Here is a 22,328-nt window from a genome sequence, read left to right as displayed (position 1 = left end):
TTTTCATCCTTTGTTTTTATTTTTATTTTTTTTATTTATTTACTTTCCCTCACAGCGTCATCATCATCATCATCAATATCGTTGTTGGTGGTGTATTATTATTATTATTATTATTATGACTGGCAATAAAGGATGCGGTTGTATTGATGCCAGCAGCACTCTACCGCTTGATCATTATTTTTTTTTTTTTATATATATCAGTACATGAATTTGCACAACATTACCATTCCTCAAACAATATTGTTGCTCTCATTACAGAAGCATAGAACCACATTTATATATGTATATATATTCATGTGTGTACACCTCTCCATACCTCCAGTTTATTTTATTTTTTTCTTAGTAGTTAATACAGTTCTCTACGTTTTAAACCATCCATGGATGCTGCATCAACTCTTTCAACGTTGCACGTTTCTCCGGATCACTTGCCACACACAAACCCACAAAATCCCGTACTTCGTCCTCCAGCCATTGTGGAATCACCGGTACAACTTCACCTTTACCGACACTAATCAGTAATTGCGCTGGATTGCGCAGGAGTTCATCAATCTCTGGCCGCGTGGTCTGTTTTGTTGAGTTATCAATAGTGGGCTGAGATTTCGCTGCGGCGTTGTGCCAAAAAACATTATCTTGCGCTGGAAACCACGTGGGTGATTGCGGCATCTCCATATCCACATCTGTTGTAAGACATCTCTCAATATCCCTTTGCGTCTCTTCCTCCTCTTCCTCATCCTTCTCTTCTCTAGCCGTATTACATTGTTGATGTGTTTGCCCTTCTTCTTTTTCCTCCTTTTCCTCTTTTTCATTTTCTTCTAGTGCTGTGGGATGGGTGGACTGTGCCCCCTCTCCCTGTTTCCATGCATAATCCCATGGAAGTCGTCCAGTGAGGAGCTCCAGGACAGTAATGCCGAGTGAAAAGATATCACTCTTCCCGGTTGGCAGTTCCCCCCGCGCCACCTCCGGCGCCATATACCCCGGCGTCCCCCGCATCTCACACACATCACTAATCTCATGCATGGAGTTTGTCAGTCGCAGGAGTGAGGAGCCAAAGTCGCTTAATTTGTATACACCATCCATCGCCACAAGGACATTGTGCGGTTTTACATCACAGTGGACAGCGTTTTTGGAATGTAGATACATGAGACCCTGCAGGGCATCTCGCAGGAAACGTCGGACAGTGACAGCGGATAGGGTTCCGAAACTACTTAAAATTCCATCAAGGGATCCACCCGGGACAAGTTCCATTACTTCAATAAGATAATCGCTAGAGAAGTAACAACTTATGTATTGCACAATATTACCATGTCTGAGCTGGGAAAATAGTTTTAACTCTTCAACTATACCTTCAATTTCAATATGTCTTGATCGTAACGCGAAACACTTAAGTGCGACGAGGTCTCCTAAAGAAGACATACCACGATAAACCACCGAAAAGGTACCTGTTCCCAACTTGTCTACAGAACGCACCCAGGAATTTCCCTGATGGTCTGTGAATACAAAAGGTAATTCTCCCTTCGCAGTACTGCGAGCTTTAGGTGAGATAATTCTTTCATTTTCGCGATTCAAAGAAGGAAATGCATCTTGCACATCATCCTCATCATCTTCATCATTGTCAATAGATGAATCAATTAACATTTCAAATAACGGTTTATCAGGGCATTCCTCAAACCTCATGGCGTCTGAAAAACTACCAGGTGCAGGTATTCCAGACCTTGTACCAGGGCTACGTGCAGAGACTCCAGATAACACGGTATTCTCCAATTCTGTACCCTCATGCAGAAAACTGTGCTTTGCGCGAAGCATGGGCAAACGAAAATCGCCCGGTAATGGTGAAAAAATAACCACATTATTGGTATTACTGCTGCTTCCTTTTCGTTGTAGTGTGGTGGTCAGCAATTGTCCCCATGTACGAATATACGGCCTTGTGGTTCCTTTACGCATTAATCGACGGCACACCCGCAGTAGTCTGTCGCCCTGTACATCTTTTCCCTCAATCTGCACAAGCAATCGTGCCGCTTCCACATATCTTCCCGCCAACATATGCAGAAATGCCCGTCTTATTATCGCAATGTGATGCATAACATCCGAGACACATGTTGTTGCCAGTGCTGCCGTGCAGCCGCGTAGTTCATAGAGCATCAGCGGTGTATTGAGACCCCTACAATAGACCGCCTCAACGGGAATAGTGAGAAATTGTTTATCCAGCGCAATGGCGACAGGTCGGGTTACGACAATGTGGCACCTAAGGGAAAGGAAGAGTTTTGAGAAATCCATTTGCATGGGAATGTGGAGTCCATGTGTGGTTCGCGTATTACAATCGGGTGTTCCGCAAGTTCCAACAAGATATTCGTCAGAGTCCACCACAACACCAACGCATTCGGCAATATCAAGTGAAAGTTGTTGTAATAACTCTAGCGCAAATCGCACCGCTTGTGTTTGATGTTGAGCCATTTGGGAATGCGCACCAAAGCTGACCAATAAAAAGTTTGGACGTTGAACCTCTATAACACCGCTGTAACGCCTAATAAGAGGAATACTTGATTCTGAGAAAGTCTTAACAAAGCCGTCAATTGAATTATCATCATCGCGAAGAACCATAGTTAAACACACAACACTGCAGAATCGGCGACGGAACTGATTAATCTCATATTTCGATACACTCTCATTGAGTCTTGCGTGAAACACATCCAATTCATCAGGCCGTAAGGAATGATTGTCGTTACTCTGATTGTCACTGCCATGTAAAGTAGTATTAGTAGTAGTAGTAGTAGTAGTAGTAGTAGCAGTAGTATTAGTAGTAGTAGTAGTAGTAGTAGTAGTAGTAGTAGCAGTAGTAGAGGTAGAGGTAGGAGTTGTCGTTGTTGATGGTATTATCATTGTCATTGCATCAGCACCAGAATCAGGAGCTTTAGTATCAGTATCCACAATACCAGTAGTAGTAATGGGAGAAGTACTGTTCACTACCTTTTGTAAAGACCTGGAATTTCCCATTATTTCTTGCATAGCTAACTCTCGTCCTTCTGAACCAATAGAGTCTGAGTCGCATCGTTCGGTCACATCGGCAGGAAGAAGTTTCTTCATATACATTAATTGCCTATTAAATATCCTCAATTTGCATTGCAACCAAGCCAGCTCTTTAAAAGTAGACGTACTTTTAAAATATTTTGATCCATCACGAAATTGTATCATCCTGACAATTCCACAATATAAAACATGTAGCGGTTTTATAATTGTATAGACAATAGCAAGTTCTGCAAATACAATGGCAAAAAGAGAAAAAAGTACGGTGAGGAACACTTTATTGTGTGTTGCGTATAAAGTCTCAGTTAACGTTGATTCTCGGGTAAGAGTAATAACAACAACGGCAGGACGTTCTTCATTCTTATAGACACGACTCACAACAGCACGATACCCCACACCATCCAATTCAAAAGAAACTCCAACAAGGTCCGAATTCCTCATTAGCAATACAATTCCATGTTGTCCACCCAACTTCTCAACTGCTGCAGCCATGTGTGGATCACTTATTGAATCCAGGCGTTCAACTTCTGTAAAATTACGACATAGTGATGGTTCATAGGTGCAATTCCAATTATCCCACATAGTTGGTCGTCGTTCACTTGGCTTCTTATCTAGTACCAGTCCCGTTTCAAGTTCTACCACCATTACGTAATCTGAGTGTATCGGAAAAGAGGATTTGTCATTAAAAGTTCGTAATTTACTCAATTGTAATGCGCCTGTGACCATCCCCGGATTACCTCTGTAGTCAATAAAAGGGTAAGTAAAGGTAATCATTACTTCATTATTATGAGCGAAAATGAACCACGGGTTATCTCTTCCCTTTGTATACCACGGTATGACAACATTCATAAACACATTATTTGGTGAAGCAAAATCAATGGCGTATTCTGCCTCTGACATACGGCGAACAAGGAAAACCGGTTCTCGTGGTTCAGCATACATGAGTGTTTTTCGGTCCACCCCATAGCGATAGTCAGAAGTATTATCCATATTATATGTTCCCACAAGTGTTCCACCATCATACTGCCGTGAACAATACGCTCCAAAAGCTGAAAAAGGACTGCTAACATGTAAATACAGCAAATGTCGTCGTAGTTTAGATGTTAGCAATATGCCGCAAAGATGTCCCATCACTTCTGGCATGTTTACTTCGGTCCATGGACGTAAGGGTGCTGTGCGATTTAACTGTAGATCATTGAAGACAGATCTTACAATTTCCTCAAGAAAAAGAAGGTTGGACCCAACAGATCTACTAATTGGTTCTGTTGAGGCATCATTTATGTTCATCAGTGCCGAACTCATTGACATTCTATTTGCAGCCTCTAGTGGTAAAATAGATATAGTTGCAACAACAGTCACTACTAAAATAATGTTTACTACTACAATTAGACGCAATCCAATACCACAGCAACCTTCGCTTTTTTTGCTTTCTAAATTATTCATACCATTTTCCGTTTCCGAATCTTGACGAAAATGAATTTGTGTTGGTAATGAAATCGCACCTTCCTTTTCCCATTCTTTATTACTTAAAAAAGATGCATAAATACTCGAAAAGTCCTGATCCACAATCCGAATCGGTTGTTCAGGTACAGTAGGTATTTTCTGACACTCCGTCACCGGTTGAGAGGTGGAAGCGCAGGATGAAAACCCCGCAACTCTATCCATAGATGTTTGATTCCCACCAGAACCGTGATTTTCTATTGTTGAGGTATCTGTTATACTGAGAAAAAACACATCTTGCTGATCCGTATATTCCTGCTGGTGATATTTCTGATCTTGCCGCGGTGAATCCCTGCAGGATTGGGAGTTCAGAGGCCGTAAGACGTTCGAAACATCATTTGATAGAGAGACGTGATGAGGCGAAATGCCGCTCTGAAGAAGAGAAAACCCTGGGTTTTCACCTTTAGTCATCCTCCACTCAGGGGGGGAGAGGATGCTTATTTTCACCTTTTTATTTGTGCTAGTAATTCTTGTGAAAAAAAGAAATCAGTAAATGGTATATACTTTTTTTTTAATTTAATAAATTTATTCAAGAAGATACACACACACATATATATATAATCATAATGTAAAGGGAAATAATGCAGGCCACTAATCACCAATAAGGATCAAAGTAGACAAATCCTTTACATTTAAAATAAGAAAAAAGAAAAGATCTTCTATTCACAGCTTGATCAACTTTGCAAATCATAACGTGCATCAAACATCACGGTACCTCGGATACAATAGAGGGAGACTAGTAGTCATGAAATAAACGTGCTTTTTTTTTCTTTTCCTTTTGGTTACTTTCCTGCACCAAAGTTTTATTAGTGGCTTTCACACACATTGAGAAATCTCGCCAAGAGGCAGGGAGAGTTGGCAGCTGAAAGAAAACAAAATCGTAGAATTTGTCGCAATCCATTCCATTTTTCTTTTTTCAGGTGGAATAAAACAAGGGGAACTCAAGAACGAAATCATATCAAAGAGAAACATATCAACCCACCAGATGAAAAGTATCATTATCATTATTCTCTTTGTACGCTCACAAGTTAAGAATAAATAAATAAAAAACAAACAAAAGGAAAGAAAAAAAAAAATGGGTCCCCATCTACTATGATTCAACGGGAATACTGAAATAGTAAAGATTTGCGTGCGACGTCAAGTGCGTCATCTGTCGCAATGCCAATGGTGTATTAGTATTCACTTCAACTGTACCCAGAGGTATTGAACAAAAAGCAGATGAATTGAGTTGAATAGAGTTATCTATATTACCGTACTTGGCGAGAAGTTTATTCTTGCGATCTGCAGTTATTGTGCTACTGCTTTTTACTCTCGCAAGCATAGCCTCTAATGTGTTGTATGCACTAAGAAATGTCGTCTCTGTACACATGACTGGAATAACACCAAAAAAGTAATCTGCAATAATTTCAGCAGCGGCTGTAAAATAAGTCATACCTGATCCTAGGAGGGTACCTAATGATATTACCGCGGCCGGTGCAAATCCCCCATCATTATTACTAGTACTAGAAATTCCAATACTATTGGCCACAGCACCTTGTGACAAAGAGTTATCGATAAAAATATGATATTTCGTACTATAGAGTCGTACAAGAAGAGCAGCATCTTCCACAACTTTTCCAGATTGTTTGTGCCATACATCACCCAAAACAGAAGTAGACATAGTTCGGGTATAATCACCAGTTTCACTTATAGCGTATACAGCATTCTGCTCTTCTGCAGAAAAAGCATCAGAACAAAGAAGAAGACGTAGTTGCTTCCAATCTCCTCGAAGTTTTAGAGGACATTTCGCAAGTTCTGATAGAAAATCTTTTACATCTCTACCAATGCCAAGAATGTGAATGATTGGAGATGTTTGTCCTTTTAGTTTAGAACGCCAACTATTAATAAATTGTAACAATGTAGTAACAGCAGAAGCGTAAGGAGTACTTGGAAGTTTTGTCTCAGTTGAATGTAGTAAAGGTACAACACTTTGCTCATAATCATCTCGGGCTTTTCGCCATAATCCACATTTCTTTTTGTGTCCAGCCTTCCAATCCATCATTTGGTGATTCTTACCGCAATACATATCCACTTTACAACCACCACATCGCAAAAGTTTATCCCTACGACGTCCACACCACGTACATTCATTATTGTGCGTGGGAGATGGAACTGGGGCAATATCCTTAGCAAGTGTATACCCACCAAGTCCACTTTTGTTAAGAACTGTTATATTATCTGATAGAAATACAAATGCTTGTCGAACAGCCTCCCACTCATCTGATGTACTAACTGTAGTTTCAACAACCTCAACATGTGGTGATGATATGGCAGTATCCTTTACAATTAATCCTGTTGGACGTCGAAAGACAATCCTAGGGAAGGTATGTGCAGAACATGAACCCTCACAAATTGGCTCTATTGGTACCGTTTTTACAAATTCCTTTAGTTCATCCTTCTCAAGAAAAGAAAAATAATTATCAATGTCTTGAAAGCTAATACCTTCTAAGGGAGTCAGTTGAGCAAATACCTCACCATTTTCATGTAACATATCATCATATGTGGTATCAAAGAACTTTTCATCGCGTAATCGCGACTGAAGATACAATACCTCACCAGCATCTTGCATTAAATGTAGTTCCGCCCCAATAGGTTGGGGTCTGAGTGGTCCGGGATCAAGGTTTTCTAATGACACTTCCTGTTTCTCCACACGCAATTTTTGTATAAGCAGAACGTACCACTGTTTTGGTGCCTCTCCAGATGGAGTAGGCAAATTTAAACTAAATGAAGTTACACGTCCCACACGTTTTTTCATATCTTTTATTACTTCTAGACGTCCTATCTCTAGTTGCGACAAAATACTTTCTTTTCTCCCTTCAGAGATTCCAGTATCTTCAAGCTTAACATCATCAAGTTCTACAAATTCTGTGGTGAATAATAATTTGTTTAGGTGAGGAAGTATTGCAAGAATACTTTCATTACCCTCCTGTGAAGGAGCAGATACATCTGCAGCCTCTGGTGATCGATTACGTACCCAACTGACTGCTGACTCAATAAATAGAGGCAGTGGACCAGTTGATCCAGTTAATAACTCTTTAGCATGACTAGAAAAGTCAACATCACGTCGTTGTATAGAAATCTGCTGTAATCCCAAGGGTAACAACACGGATTCAACCCTCTCCTTATATAGAGAAAAAGCTCGTTCAGAAAATAAACCAAGACGCTCGTGTGTATTACCAACCTTTACACAAATAACAGAAAAATTTAAAGGTCGTAGTCCTGATGGGACAGATTGAAAAATTTCTTTAATAAGTTCAGCACCCCTAGATTCCCAAAACACCTCCCTACAGCTGTATTTTACATCATAAAACAGCAGCTGCCAGGGTAACTCATCGGCCTTGGTGGTAAAATCGCAGCAATCATATACTTCAGGAGCAGAAGAAGCAAATAACATATGAAATACGGGTGCGTACAGTACATTTAAACGTTTATTACGGGACCATTGTCGTTGCAGAAGCACCAATAGAGACCACTGTTCGTACCGTCTATCCAGTTTGCTGCCCAATTTATTCACCGAATCACACGGCTCACCATGAGAAACAAAACCCTCAACAACAGCCATAAATGTGTGCTTCTTCCTATCCCAAGCTGGATAACGATCAATAAAAACAAACAAAAAGAAAAATAAAATAAATCATCCGTATCGCAAAAAAAAAAACAACAGAATTAATATTATCAGTAGAGGTAGTAGGAAAGAAATTGGGGGAAAACACGTCAGATGAAAAATAAACAAAAAAAACAGTTCGAGTGCATTTATTATTACGGAAACTCTATAATTCATATACAATTAAAAAGAGAAAGAAAATCTACATTTCCCACGTTTCAAACCACACTTATAAAAGGCTCAAAACACATTCAACCCCCCACCACAGCTTGCTGATTTTAACAGAAAGAAAAGGAAAAGAAAAATAGCATCGCTATACCCAATTAATCAAACATCATATTACACAAAAGATTTAGAGTTCTTTTCTTTTACCGCTCTCGTCTTTATTAGCACCTTCAGCAGAATAGAATAAAATAAAACAATTACATAACAGCACAACATTTAAACCAACCACTGCGAGTAGCATTATTTAAAGTACGATCCCCTCCACTTTTCAGAAACGGTGTATCCTCGGCCGCAGAAGCATCAATAAGTTGCTGAAGTTTAGCTAATTTTTCTTTTTCGGCTTCCGCTGCCTTCAGAGCCTCGGCAACCTTCTGTTTTTCAGCCTTCAGCTGCTCCGTTGCCTTCTGCTTCTCAGCCTCCGCTGCCTTCAGAGCCTCAGCAACCTTCTGTTGCTCAGCCTTCAGCTGCTCGGTGGCCTTCTGCTTCTCGGCCTCCGCTGCCTTCAGAGCCTCGGCAACCTTCTGTTTTTCAGCCTTCAGCTGCTCCGTTGCCTTCTGCTTCTCAGCCTCCGCTGCCTTCAGAGCCTCGGCAACCTTCTGTTGCTCAGCCTTCAGCTGCTCGGTGGCCTTCTGCTTCTCGGCCTCCGCTGCCTTCAGAGCCTCAGCAACCTTCTGTTTTTCAGCCTTCAGCTGCTCCGTTGCCTTCTGCTTCTCAGCCTCCGCTGCCTTCAGAGCCTCAGCAACCTTCTGTTGCTCAGCCTTCAGCTGCTCGGTGGCCTTCTGCTTCTCGGCCTCCGCTGCCTTCAGAGCCTCAGCAACCTTCTGTTTTTCAGCCTTCAGCTGCTCCGTTGTCTTCTGCTTCTCGGCCTCCGCAGCCTTCACAGCCTCAGCAACCTTCTGTTGCTCAGCCTTCAGCTGCTCGGTGGCCTTGTGATGTTCAGCCTTCAGCTGCTCGGTGGCCTTGTGATGTTCAGCCTTCAGCTGCTCCGTTGTCTTCTGCTTCTCGGCCTCCGCTGCCTTCAGAGCCTCAGCAACCTTCTGTTTTTCAGCCTTCAGCTGCTCCGTTGTCTTCTGCTTCTCGGCCTCCGCAGCCTTCACAGCCTCAGCAACCTTCTGTTGCTCAGCCTTCAGCTGCTCGGTGGCCTTGTGATGTTCAGCCTTCAGCTGCTCCGTTGTCTTCTGCTTCGCATCCTCCGCTGCCTTCACAGCCTCGGCAACCTTCTGTTTTTCAGCCTTCAGCTGCTCCGTTGTCTTCTGCTTCTCGGCCTCCGCTGCCTTCAGAGCCTCAGCAACCTTCTGTTGCTCAGCCTTCAGCTGCTCAGTGAGCTTGTGATGTTCAGCCTTCAGCTGCTCAGTGGCCTTGTGATGTTCAGCCTTCAGCTGCTCCGTTGTCTTCTGCTTCGCATCCTCCGCAGCCTTCAGAGCCTCAGCAACCTTCTGTTTTTCAGCCTTCAGCTGCTCCGTTGTCTTCTGCTTCTCGGCCTCCGCTGCCTTCAGAGCCTCAGCAACCTTCTGTTGCTCAGCCTTCAGCTGCTCAGTGAGCTTGTGATGTTCAGCCTTCAGCTGCTCAGTGGCCTTGTGATGTTCAGCCTTCAGCTGCTCCGTTGTCTTCTGCTTCGCATCCTCCGCTGCCTTCACAGCCTCGGCAACCTTCTGTTTTTCAGCCTGCAGCTGCTCAGTGACCTTGTGATGTTCAGCCTTCAGCTGCTCGGTGGCCTTCTGCTTCTCGGCCTCCGCTGCCTTCAGAGCCTCAGCAACCTTCTGTTGCTCAGCCTTCAGCTGCTCAGTGAGCTTGTGATGTTCAGCCTTCAGCTGCTCAGTGGCCTTGTGATGTTCAGCCTTCAGCTGCTCCGTTGTCTTCTGCTTCGCATCCTCCGCTGCCTTCACAGCCTCGGCAACCTTCTGTTTTTCAGCCTTCAGCTGCTCAGTGACCTTGTGATGTTCAGCCTTCAGCTGCTCGGTGGCCTTCTGCTTCTCGGCCTCCGCTGCCTTCAGAGCCTCGGCAACCCTCTGCTTCGCATCCTCCGCTGCCTTCACAGCCTCGGCAACCTTCTGTTTTTCAGCCTTCAGCTGCTCCGTTGCCTTCTGCTTCGCATCCTCCGCTGCCTTCACAGCCTCGGCAACCTTCTGTTTTTCAGCCTTCAGCTGCTCAGTGACCTTGTGATGTTCAGCCTTCAGCTGCTCGGTGGCCTTCTGCTTCTCGGCCTCCGCTGCCTTCAGAGCCTCAGCAACCTTCTGTTGCTCAGCCTTCAGCTGCTCGGTGGCCTTCTGCTTCTCGGCCTCCGCTGCCTTCACAGCCTCGGCAACCTTCTGTTTTTCAGCCTTCAGCTGCTCCGTTGCCTTCTGCTTCGCATCCTCCGCTGCCTTCACAGCCTCGGCAACCTTCTGTTTTTCAGCCTTCAGCTGCTCAGTGACCTTGTGATGTTCAGCCTTCAGCTGCTCGGTGGCCTTCTGCTTCTCGGCCTCCGCTGCCTTCAGAGCCTCGGCAACCCTCTGCTTCGCATCCTCCGCTGCCTTCACAGCCTCGGCAACCTTCTGTTTTTCAGCCTTCAGCTGCTCAGTGACCTTGTGATGTTCAGCCTTCAGCTGCTCCGTTGCCTTCTGCTTCTCGGCCTCCGCTGCCTTCAGAGCCTCGGCAACCCTCTGCTTCGCATCCTCCGCTGCCTTCACAGCCTCGGCAACCTTCTGTTTTTCAGCCTTCAGCTGCTCAGTGACCTTGTGATGTTCAGCCTTCAGCTGCTCCGTTGCCTTCTGCTTCGCATCCTCCGCTGCCTTCACAGCCTCGGCAACCTTCTGTTTTTCAGCCTTCAGCTGCTCAGTGACCTTGTGATGTTCAGCCTTCAGCTGCTCCGTTGCCTTCTGCTTCTCGGCCTCCGCTGCCTTCACAGCCTCGGCAACCTTCTGTTTTTCAGCCTTCAGCTGCTCAGTGACCTTGTGATGCTCAGCTTCTAATGTTTTGATTGCTTCGTCCATATTACGGTCATTTTCGTTTTTCGTATTGATAGAAATTTGTTCGTTGTTGGTAATCTTGTTGGTTTCTTCAAGGGATTTGTAGAGTTTCAAAATTGCTTCCTTTTCCTCTGCAGCCGCACGTGCTTCTTTCATTGCTTTTTGTCTTTCGGCTGCCAGTGCTGCTGCCCTCTCTATCGTAATCCATCGGTCACTTTTCGCTTTGTCCCTTTCGTTGATGAGAGTTGTAATCCTCTCATTTGCTTCATTTAGCTTGTTCGTAGTTTCCTCTAGCTGGCAGCTTAGCTGTCCTTTGTTAAAGTCAGAGGTTCTCAGAAGTTCCTTGTATAATTCCTCAAGTTCTTTAATTCGCTCATCACGTATATCAAGTTCAAGTTGTAACATATTTGTCCGTTGGTTTCCCTCTTTTGAACTGACGCTGCTTTCACCATCCACAGAGCTTAGAGTGCTTCGCGACGCTTCCCGGCTACCGGAGAAGAACGATCTATCATCGTAAGAGGTTCCAGGAGAATCGGCTCGAAAGGCCCCGATCATTAGTAGTTAAGGGTGATTGTAATTATTTTTAGCTGACTAAAGAAAAAAAAGGAAGATAGAACAAGCAATGAAGAAAAAAAAAAGAAGAACAAAGAATAAAAAAGAGAGAATGAAGAAAAAGCAGAACACTCGGGACACTAAACTATCATTGGGGTCTTTTGTTTTTTTTGTTTTTGTTTTTTGTTTTTTTTTTGTGTATGTATCTCAGGAACCCCACAATGAACTCACGGGACGCAGACACCAAAGGACCGCACATCACACATCACCGGTTTGTGCACCTCGGGGTACCGTTGCACTTACTCGACGTCGTTTCCTCTTTGTTTCTGCAGTCAGCGGATCAGCCACATCCAGCAGTGAAAGAATACGTGGCATATTTTTTGCTAGATCTTTTTCAAAGGCAACAGCTAGGGTAATATTAGTAGAGGAACTTGGCTTTGTTCCATTTGTAGAAGGTCCTGATGTTATTTTTTGACCAGATACCGTGTATTTTTCTCCTTGTTTGTTGTTATTCTTGTTTTTTGTATTATAATCGGTAATATTATCTGATGTTTTTGCGTGAGTAGCAGAAAAACTTTGATTTTCCTGCTTAATGGTTGCTAGAGTGGTGTTTTTGCTTTCTTTAAGGGTATTTTGAACATTTTTTGCTGCTCCACATACTGGACATTCTTCCTCGTTAGTAAGCATCGTTTTGGCGAGCTCCAAGCAGTGAGTACAAGTGGAGAAGTGGCAGCAAGGAAGAACAACCTCTTCAAAACATTCCATCTCGCAGAGAACACATGTTCCTTTTGTTGGTGTGGGTAATATTGTTGCTCTATTGATGTGGCGTTTTTGTAACCAAGGAATCAGCGGAAATGCCTTATTAGAGAGTGCAGTAACGCGACTAAAAGCATGTGGGTCTTCTGTACTTTTGTTAACTCCTTGTTTTCCAGACTGTGGATGCGTCTTTTCATCATGCCATATTTCCTCGTTTGAAATATGCAACAGGCCCTCTACCTGCTGTAGTGAGTCTTGCGGCGTTGTACTCTCTTCCTGGGCGAGTTCTGCGGTCCCATCCAAGTAGTGTCGTCTAGATACATTCACAACAATCCTATCATAACTATGTAGCACACTACTCATTTGCAAAACATCCTTTTCATTGTTAGTGGATGTCGTTGAAGCATCCGGTTTCTCACTTGTTACTGGAACAAACCGGCGAACTTCTAGTTTGTACTTTGTGAGATTTATCTGATGCTGTTTCACAATATCCTGCACAACAGAGGCTACAGGGACTGTATCGCCACTAAATCCCAAACTGTGATATCGACCCGAGGCGGCAGGATGAGCCCCGAGGAGTCGGTATTGTAGTACACCTTCCGTTTCCATTAGTTATTCCCAATACTGCCTTTATTGGGTCTACGACATATAAACAGTAAGTAATGTTAAATCAAAGAGAAATATAAGCGAAAGAAGAAAAAAGGGAAAAAGAAAAATGGAATGACTTTATCTGGAATCGTCATGCATCAAGAGAAAAAAATTTTTTTAAAAGCGGAGTGTATCGTTTTGAAGTTTATACCCCCACATGGAAAAACAATGAAGAAAATGAGAGAGTTTTATCAACATGGAGAAACGATTTGCCTTGTTGCTGAAACACGTGTCAATAATATTAAAAAAAGCAATATTGCTTTCATTTGATACAATACGTAGTAGAACTACTAAAAGATAAAAATCAAAAAAAAAGGAAAGAAAAAAAAGGATATGTTTACATCTCTTCTGATGAACTGGTGAATTAACAGCTTCTTCTCTCTCTCTCTCTCTCTCTCTCTCTCTCTATATATATATATATATATATATATATATATATATATATATAGTTTTCAGTCTTCACAAACTGTTGCTATAACTCCACCTTTTATACTGTTAGCGACACTTGGGTTCATCTTTTTAGAATTTCCAGCAACATAAACTGTACATCCATCAACAGTGTAGTATCTATCTGAGTTTGCGTGTTCATCTAGCTTTTCCCGGAGTTTCTCTATAGCCTTTTCTTCACTTATATCTGTGTATCCAAGTGTTGCGAGAGGATTGATACCATCAAATTGACTCTTTGGTTTGGTCACACGTGGATGATGTTCACCGAGCGTCAAACGTTTTTGACCAGATTTCTGTTGATGTAATTCTTGTCGTTTTGCACTTGCCTTTGAATTACTCCAGTCAATAGATGAGAGAAAATTACTTCGATCAATATCCTTGTAAACCTCCTCTTCTGGTGTTACATAGTCTGCCTTCATAACAGAGACTGGAATAAAGAGTGACTGTGCCCCGGTGAAGACCTCACGAAAACTATCCTTATCTCGACGGGAAGCCTCATGTAGAATCCAAACACGCGCCAGTTTTTTACCCAACTCGGAGAGTACTACTCCATATTCTTTTATCATCATTTTTACTTCACATAACGCCGCATTGCGTGTATAGACAGCGCAGTACTCGGGTTCTTGTTTATCAGGATCCTGCGCATACATTCGTTCACAGATACAGCGGAAAGCATCACGTTGTTTTCCTGTTGCTGTTTTATTGTACCAACACTCCACCTGTTCTCGTCTTTCAGGGGCGAAAATGGGATAGTACTCCTCATGCATAAGGTGCCATTTAACAGATGGTTTGTATGGAACAGGAACCAACTTCCTATAACGAGTATTCATCTGTTGTTTTTTTTTTTCTTTTTCTTTCAAGAAGAACTTCTTTTCCTATGTATTCTTCTTACTTTTGAGTGTACTTTTCCTTCTTGCCAGGATTTATGACTTCCACTCTTTCTTTACTCGTTCTCTTTCACTTTCACACACACGGACACAAATAAGCACAAGGCACGTACGTATACGCGTTCTTTCACTCTTTTCGGCCTCACTCCTTTTTGTTTGTTTGTTTTACCCAATATTAAAAGAAAGAAATAAGGAGAAAGGAAGAAAAGAAATAGTCACAAAAACTAAAAAATTGGTAATACACATGTGATAAAAGGGAAAAGAGTGTAAAGAATACAAAAATAAAATAAAATAAGAAAAAGTCTACAACGTTAAGTACGATAATAATGGTCGTTAAACTTCTTCTTTTCTCTTCTGACAACTCCCGCATAGAAAAATTACATGGATAAAGCAACGCGAGAAGACTTCAAACACCATACACTGATTTGGTTTTCGTTTTTTTTTTTGTTTTGTTTTGTTTTGTTTTGAAGAAAAAAAATAATTAAAAGAGCTGTTTTCTAAGAATGAGTAATAATAGTAATAATAATAATAATAATAATAATAATAATAATAATAATAATAATAACACTACGCGTTACTGTAAAGTTGTCCCTGTGCTTCTCGTGAGAGTTCATCTAGCTCAGCGGACATTCCTTCACTTGTCAAGGGCATCTGAACAACAGAGGAACTATTTACACTCACAAATCCCTTAAAAGTTTTCGTCCAAACATCCAACACCGTTGAATGACATGTAAGGAGATCTAAACTTATTGCCGTACGTTGATGACGGTCAAAAAACCAAAGTGAAAAGGCCCCATCTACTGGAATTCTAAGACGATGGTTATTAACACGTGGTCCTTTGATGTATTTAGATGAAAGTAAATGTGGGCGAAATGAGACAGATTGTGCATTAACGGTAATTCCCACCAGTTGCTCAAGTGGAACACATCCCACAACCTGAACTCCTGTACGATGCAGTGTCCACACCAGGAATGGAATTTTCTCTGAGTTACGTGATGTTGTATTTCTTGGCAGCATACGAATGGCAAAAAAAAGTTCCTTGGGTGAAGATTTAGGTTGATAACGAATAAAGTATGCACCCTGGAAGCAGAGATCAATGTAATGTAGAAAGAGTTCCGACATGTGATATTCAACAAGATTCGTGTAACGTGATGCGAGGAGACCACGACTTCGCAGAAGACTCAGTAGAATAACATGACGTGGGTGCCGCGTCCAGTCAAAGAGTTCGGTTTTACATGTACATAATAATTCCACTGGTACAACCGGCTCTGCGTCTATATCAAAGAGTACCGATTCTCGTACAGATGATGATGATGATGATGATCTCGCTGTAGAAGAACACTGAGAAGAGGAATCATCAAGGGAAGAAGCGGAATTATCACCCATCGCGTACTTTTCTGCTTCAGAACGTCGTACACGATGTACATGTGCTGATGTAAAGGCAGAACGTTTGTTTTCATAAGCCCCACCACCTCCACCTACGTTTTGATTGTTTAAGTTAGAGAGGCGTTCATTAACATAGGAAGAAAATGGAGTAGAACTTGGATCACTGTTTTTATCATTCCTACTCTTGTCGTTATTCATATTCATATTATTCCTGTTATTATTACCATTATTATTGTTATGGTCATACGTGTCCACGTTACGATTACTACATCCACTCGGTTTGAAATAAAAACCTTGTTCTTGCATATTATCATCATATTGCGTGGATCTCGCTCTATACCCTATTTTATTATCTGTTTCTATTGACTGCATTCCACGAAATCTGTTGCCATTAATTGGTGTGGGTGAACTTTGATCATATGTCTCATCATTGCGGTTATGCATTTGCCTACTGTTATCTAAACTACTGTAGTTGGTCCGCCAAACCCGTGAATCCTCCTCAGCTCCTGCAGTTGATGGAAACCGACGATCATTCTCAGAGCGATCGGAATTTGTGTGGTCGTGGAATGATTCACTGCTTCTGTGAATACTTAACTTTGGCACAAAGGCGGAATAGCTCGTCCGTTCATCACCTCGGCGCATAACTGTATTATTATTTTTTTCTCCTTTTTTTTTGTGTGTGTATGATTCCTTAATCTTGAGAGAGGATGATGATGATAATGATGCTTCTTGTTCTTCTTTAACCTTTAAATCGGAAGAGAAAAGCCCTCTACCAGAAAAAGTAAACTGTGAAAAAAGAAAAAGGAAAAAGAAAAGAAAATCATACAATAGTAAGAAATACACCATGTTGTGTACTGAACATTATCGGTGATCAGATAAACACACAGATATATATATATATATATATATATATATATATATATATTTCAAAGTTTCTTCCTTTGCTTGCTTTTCTCACTCTTTTGTTTTATCTTTTTATCCTCTTTTCCATCAATCTTCAAACTTCAAGAATTTCACTGGATTTTATCTTTTTTTCTTATTATTATTATTATTCTCTCTCCACGTAAGAGTTTCTTTTCTTCTGATAACTCCACAACATACTTGTGAGATTCCGTCGCACTTCATGCATTCCCTCTCCGGACTTCTGCAGTTGTTCATATAATCCCACCAACATTCGTGCGGACATCTCCTCTGCTGATACCGTATCATGATTGCACCACTCATTACACGCACTGAACCACTCTACCCACCACGCTGGCATGGTTGTAGGATAATAGCGATCTGGTAATATTGATGGAAGAAACTCCTTCTCAATATGCCGCACAATCCACTCACGTCGTTGATTACGCCGTTCAACAGCATCAAGTGAATTTTCTTCTTCCTTGTAACTTTTCATTCTCTGCATAGTACTCCTCACTTCGTTTTTACAAGCAAGGCGATGCTTTTGGCGGTATCGTTTGGAAGCAGTTCGGTACGCATCACTGATTTTGTCAGCGAAACGACGGCGACATGATGAATAAGAACGAGGTCGAGATAGTTTACTGCGCTCTTTATTACATGCCATCACATTCCGAGTATGATCACCGAACTTCTCTTCATAATGTTGTAAAGATTCGTCTCCTCGCACTTTTCCTTCAATGGCAGCGCAGCTTTCCCTGATGGGATCGCTTGTACTGTTGGAAAGAGAAAAAGAGGAGGAGGAGGAGGAGGAGGAGGAGGAGGAGGAGGAGGATGAAAAAGGGGAAGTAGTAATAGTAATATTATTATCATTATTACTAGTTGTAGTGGTATTATTCTTATTATTTTTATTTTTGTTGCTGCAGTTTTTATCCGTTCTATCACGCGATGGTGATAGTGATGATTGAGCCGAATAGTTCTTTTCTCTGATGTGGTCATCCAGTAGATAACCGATCGAGTGTACAACACCCATCAAATCGTCTTTTTGTCCCATTGGTTTTCCCAAAAAACCACGAAGACTATGCCACCAACCTCTATAGGGTCGTTCATACAAAGTAGATGTTTTTAATGACGATGAAAAATCCTTAATAAGAGTACCACGTCCAAAATCTATTATTTTAAACATAAAAGTACGTGTATTTTCAATATAATGCATCATTTCATCATTCTCATAACAAATAGAGTTCTTACTTCTATTGGAATGATAACAATCATATTTGACATCAGTTTCACCTTCTTCATCATCACAATTTAACAGTTCATTTGCGTTCCAACAGAAATTCTCTGGTTTAACACTACGGTGAATTATTCCTCGCTGATGAATAGTATTAAGAGTTCGTAAAAGTTCTATTCCTACAAGACATAGCTCTTCCTCTTGCAAAATATACCTTTCCGTAAAATCAAACAAGTCAGGTCCGAGGAGTTCTAATCCTATAGCGACATTTTCTCCTACTTGTTGAGTAAAAAAAAGTTTTGGGGAAGGAGGCGGAAAAAGAGACGAAATCTTCAAAAAACTTTTATATGGACACTTACAATTTAAATTTTTTCTCTTACTTTCTTCTCTCGCTTCTATTGTCTTCATCTCTTCACGACATCTGTCCAAGTGCCTGAGGCAGAATAACTCACGTTCTACGTGTCGAGATGCGTTATGCATAACTTTTACCGCCATGGAAGTATTTCCCGCCTTTGCAATACTGCCCGCCTCCGTAACTTCACACATTCCATCTTTTTCTTTTTGAAAATTATTTAATGTGTGTGATTCTCCCCATCTTGGTGCCGCTTCTCGTTCCTCACTGTGGGGAACGTTCTCATTATCTGTTTTCTCTGCCAGGAATACTTGACCATTGTTGCCACTCCCCATACATCGCACTATACGAAGAGGAAGTGATAAGGTGCGGGGAGAACCTGGAGAAATAGATCGTGATGATTGGGATGATAAATAAGAAGAGGAGGAAGAAAAAGAAGAAGAAGAACTACTGCTGCTGCTTCTACCACCATAACCACTAATTCTCGTACTTTCACTACCATCACTATCGTTATCACTGTCTTCATCTTTTTTAGCATATTTAGGGATTCGTGCATTGCCATCATTTCGTTGGTGAAGCTTTAAAGAAGGTTGTGCTTCTAAACATTCAAACAATCCTGTTCTTCCATCCTCTTCACTCTCCTGACGCTTCCGCTTCATCTGTACCAACAGCTCAGGTAAATCATGAGACTTCATCTGATTAGCTTGCATCCTCCTAATTGATAACTTCGTCGTTTGCGTACTTTCTACAAATAAAATTAAAATGAAAAAAAAGAAAAGAAGTGGGAAAAGCAAAGGAAAAATTAACTATACAAATTAATGCCATAAAGATAAAAACAATAATAAAACAAACTGAAGAGTCTTAATCATACGGATATTTGTGAAATATTTGAATTCAGAAAAAGTGGCGCAGAACAGAGGTAATAATACATACCTGGAGTCAGCTGTCAACTGCTCCTCCTCGTTCACAACGCTTCGGGCCATATAATTTTTCTACTCTTATCGTCTTTTTTTTTCTTGAGTTCTGTCCCTTCCGCCTTTTTTTCCCTTTCTTCCGTCTTGTCATATTGAGGCTTCATTGCATGTACATAAAGTGTAAAAGCACCTATTTCTTCTGCTTGCCGCTCTAGGTTACTGCAATTCGTATTGCAGTACCATCATCTTTGCTAACACTGCTTACTCTACGACCCATTAAGACAGAAGTATTCCTTCTCTCTCTCTCTTTCTAGCTCTCTCTCTCTCTCTCTCTCTCTCTATATATATATATATATATATATATATATATATATATATATTACACACTCTCTCTCCCACACACATAGACAGTCAGACAGAAAAAAAGAGATAATAAAAACAAAAACAAAAAAAACCAACTTTGCAACTTCATCAACATCGTTGCTCCCCTATTTCTGAGGGATAACACTTTGGGAACTTTCAACGGCCGCAGCAGCAGGTGCTTTTCGATCCAACTCATCTGATTTTAAACATACCATGTCTACAACTGTAGGTAACACAAAGTTATCGAGCATGTCACACACCAGTGTTTCAGTGGCTTCAGGGTCTACTACTAAACTAGGAGACGAAGATGATAGTTTCTCTAAACGTTTGCATTCTGCTTCTATTGCCTCCTCCATCGCACACTCTTCAGCTGAACTAGTGTAGAGCTCATGTGCGTAACATTCTATAACGTCATCAATAGCACGAATGTAAGCAGTATATTGAACAGCTTCCTTATCGTGAAGGATACGTTCCTGGGTACGAAGTTCTGCCTCCTTAACCTCACGATCAGCCCGTACTGCTTCTGCCTCACGACGAAGTTCTTCCAGTGCGCCGAGATCTTGTTGACGTGTAAGTTCATGAAAGAGGTAATCAAGGGTTTCAGAAATAATATCACCCTGGGCCTCATCACCCAGGCTATCAGCAACCTCTTCGTGTCGTTTAGCTGCTTCTTCCATACTCTTCTCTTCTAGACTGCGCGCTGCATATTTGGCATTTGATGCTGCTTGTAGTTCTTCAATAAGTCCACGACAACGTTCTTTTCCATCAAAAAAGTCATTTTGAACAGCACGACCACGCAGTAAACGTTGAAGTAAAACACAGGCTTCCTCTAATTCTTTTTCTGCATCACCTTCTAGTTCAAGTTCAGGTGTATCAGGACGCTGTATTCGGGGAGTAGCACGGTATAACTCCAGTACATGAATATTTTCCTCAGGGGATTCACTCTTGTGAATCCTTGCATTAACATACTCTAATGCATCCACTACCCGGGTTGCCTCACGACGTTGATAAAGCGTAGGTAAAGAATTAATAGCATAGTTTTCTGGGGCAATAAAAGCATTTTGAGGTAAGCGTTGAATTCTTGGTATTTTGGTACTTTCCAATTCTTGAATGCCTTCTGACATGGTAAGCATTGTCGGACGAACATCGTAATGACGGAAATGATCAGATGGTCCTACCGGTGGGGGTGTAGTAGTACTACTTGGAATTTGTGGTAGAGCGGCGGCAACTCCATATTTAGAGTAACTTTCAATAAGATCTTTTTTACCTTTGCAAGAATCTATAGGATCCACTGCAGACATCCCCAAAGCTGGAGAAGGTATCATCTTAGATGTTCCCTTCTCCATAGATTTCTGTCCTGCTGCGATACGTCGTAACTCTGTCCTCTCAATCATGCGGCGCAGATCTGCAAGTTTTTGCGCCTTTACAGCTTCGAGTCTGCGACGATTAGATTCTTCACGTGCCGCTTCACGTCTTTCCAGTGCCTCTCGGATTCCATCTAGACGACGCTGACGTATTTTCTCCATATGCTCCTCCTTCTCCTTCCGCTCTTGTTCCTCCAGTTCAAAGAGTGCCTTCTGACGCACCTCTGCAGACTTCGCATCCGTTTCTGGTGGGAGGGATGCCTCTACTGCTCGTCGACGCCGAATCCGCTGAATCAGTTCCACCTCCTCCATACCAGCCGGCAGTCCATCACCCCAGGTGAGATCACGGAGGCCGAGGACTTGTGGATTGGGGTCTCCACCCTCTGGGATGCGGTAGGCGGGTGTGTAGGGCAGCGTCTGCGCCTCATTCTCTCTATAGACGGTCTGCATCCCTGCGTCCTGTGTGGCTGTGCCTGCGGCACTTAAACTCTCCGTTGGTGTCACACTCCGTGTGCGGCGGCCACCCTCCGCGCCCCGCTTTGGTGTTCGCTTCTGGAGGGCCGGGAGATGGTGTGGGCGGGAGCCGCGGGGGAAGGAGCCGGGGGCGATGGGGCCGAGCGGGAGGGGCGTCGACGGGGCGCTGGCGGCGAAGCGGACGGCCCCAATATCGACGTATCCGCCCAGTGGGGGGTGCGGCTCGACCGGCCGCCGGAAGTACCGCACGCGATCCCGCCCAGCCACCTCCGCCGCAAACCCGCGGGTCCCCAGCGACGACGGCGCCGGCCGCTGCTGCTGGAATCCGTAATACATTCAATATTATATTATATATATATATATATATATATATATATATATATATATAAAGGGAGAGGGGAGGGTGGGGGGTATGGGGGGATTTCCTTCTTATGACGTGTGGTTCCTCTACCTTTTAAGTATCACTAGAAATAATTGGTAAAGAGGAAGGGAAAAAAGGGGGATAAAAAGAGGAGAAAAGGGAACAGTAAATCAAAGCAAAAAAAAAGAATTAATAATCATAATAATAATCATAATAATAATAATAATAATAATAATACTAATAATAAAGGAACAAAAACTCCGTAAAAAAATTTATGTATACAGAGAATGTAAAACAAAAATGAATACAGGTAACACACACCTGGTCAGAGGGAGACGAAAATTATTTTTTTTATG

The 22,328-nt window shown here is 42.1% G+C and overlaps 8 protein-coding genes across 8 annotated transcripts; all 8 read right to left on the bottom strand.

Moving 5' to 3' along the window:
• Positions 1–366: 366 nt before the first annotated feature.
• On the bottom strand, positions 367–4,932 carry LSM04_002447 (Protein kinase domain; the record flags this gene model as incomplete). The annotated part of the gene is made up of 1 exon (XM_067331784.1): positions 367–4,932. The coding sequence occupies one exon, from the start codon at positions 4,930–4,932 to the stop codon at positions 367–369; it is 4,566 nt and encodes a 1,521-aa protein (XP_067190173.1).
• A 679-nt stretch (positions 4,933–5,611) lies between these two features.
• On the bottom strand, positions 5,612–8,122 carry LSM04_008720 (zinc finger protein; the record flags this gene model as incomplete). The annotated part of the gene is made up of 1 exon (XM_067331783.1): positions 5,612–8,122. One exon carries the CDS (start codon positions 8,120–8,122, stop codon positions 5,612–5,614), a length of 2,511 nt encoding a protein of 836 aa, XP_067190249.1.
• A 464-nt stretch (positions 8,123–8,586) lies between these two features.
• On the bottom strand, positions 8,587–11,892 carry LSM04_002846 (Cytoplasmic repetitive antigen-like; the record flags this gene model as incomplete). The annotated part of the gene is made up of 1 exon (XM_067331782.1): positions 8,587–11,892. The coding sequence occupies one exon, from the start codon at positions 11,890–11,892 to the stop codon at positions 8,587–8,589; it is 3,306 nt and encodes a 1,101-aa protein (XP_067190176.1).
• Positions 11,893–12,147: 255 nt separating this feature from the next.
• Positions 12,148–13,254, bottom strand: LSM04_001064 (uncharacterized protein; the record flags this gene model as incomplete). The annotated part of the gene is made up of 1 exon (XM_067331780.1): positions 12,148–13,254. The coding sequence occupies one exon, from the start codon at positions 13,252–13,254 to the stop codon at positions 12,148–12,150; it is 1,107 nt and encodes a 368-aa protein (XP_067190146.1).
• A 491-nt stretch (positions 13,255–13,745) lies between these two features.
• Positions 13,746–14,570, bottom strand: LSM04_001527 (uncharacterized protein; the record flags this gene model as incomplete). Its single annotated transcript, XM_067331779.1, has 1 exon — positions 13,746–14,570. The coding sequence occupies one exon, from the start codon at positions 14,568–14,570 to the stop codon at positions 13,746–13,748; it is 825 nt and encodes a 274-aa protein (XP_067190159.1).
• Positions 14,571–15,194: 624 nt separating this feature from the next.
• LSM04_001241 (uncharacterized protein) lies at positions 15,195–16,655 on the bottom strand (the record flags this gene model as incomplete). Its single annotated transcript, XM_067331778.1, has 1 exon — positions 15,195–16,655. One exon carries the CDS (start codon positions 16,653–16,655, stop codon positions 15,195–15,197), a length of 1,461 nt encoding a protein of 486 aa, XP_067190153.1.
• Positions 16,656–17,061: 406 nt separating this feature from the next.
• On the bottom strand, positions 17,062–19,206 carry LSM04_003928 (uncharacterized protein; the record flags this gene model as incomplete). The annotated part of the gene is made up of 1 exon (XM_067331777.1): positions 17,062–19,206. One exon carries the CDS (start codon positions 19,204–19,206, stop codon positions 17,062–17,064), a length of 2,145 nt encoding a protein of 714 aa, XP_067190191.1.
• Positions 19,207–19,898: 692 nt separating this feature from the next.
• Positions 19,899–21,947, bottom strand: LSM04_001188 (CFAP91 domain; the record flags this gene model as incomplete). The annotated part of the gene is made up of 1 exon (XM_067331776.1): positions 19,899–21,947. The coding sequence occupies one exon, from the start codon at positions 21,945–21,947 to the stop codon at positions 19,899–19,901; it is 2,049 nt and encodes a 682-aa protein (XP_067190150.1).
• Between the last annotated feature and the right edge of the window lie 381 nt (positions 21,948–22,328).

This window comes from Trypanosoma melophagium (assembly GCF_022059095.1).
Source record: "Trypanosoma melophagium isolate St. Kilda chromosome Unknown ctg29segment0, whole genome shotgun sequence".
NCBI lineage: Eukaryota > Euglenozoa > Kinetoplastea > Trypanosomatida > Trypanosomatidae > Trypanosoma > Trypanosoma melophagium.
Note: the sequence above shows the minus strand (reverse complement) of the source record. Positions and strands in the feature narration are given on the sequence as shown.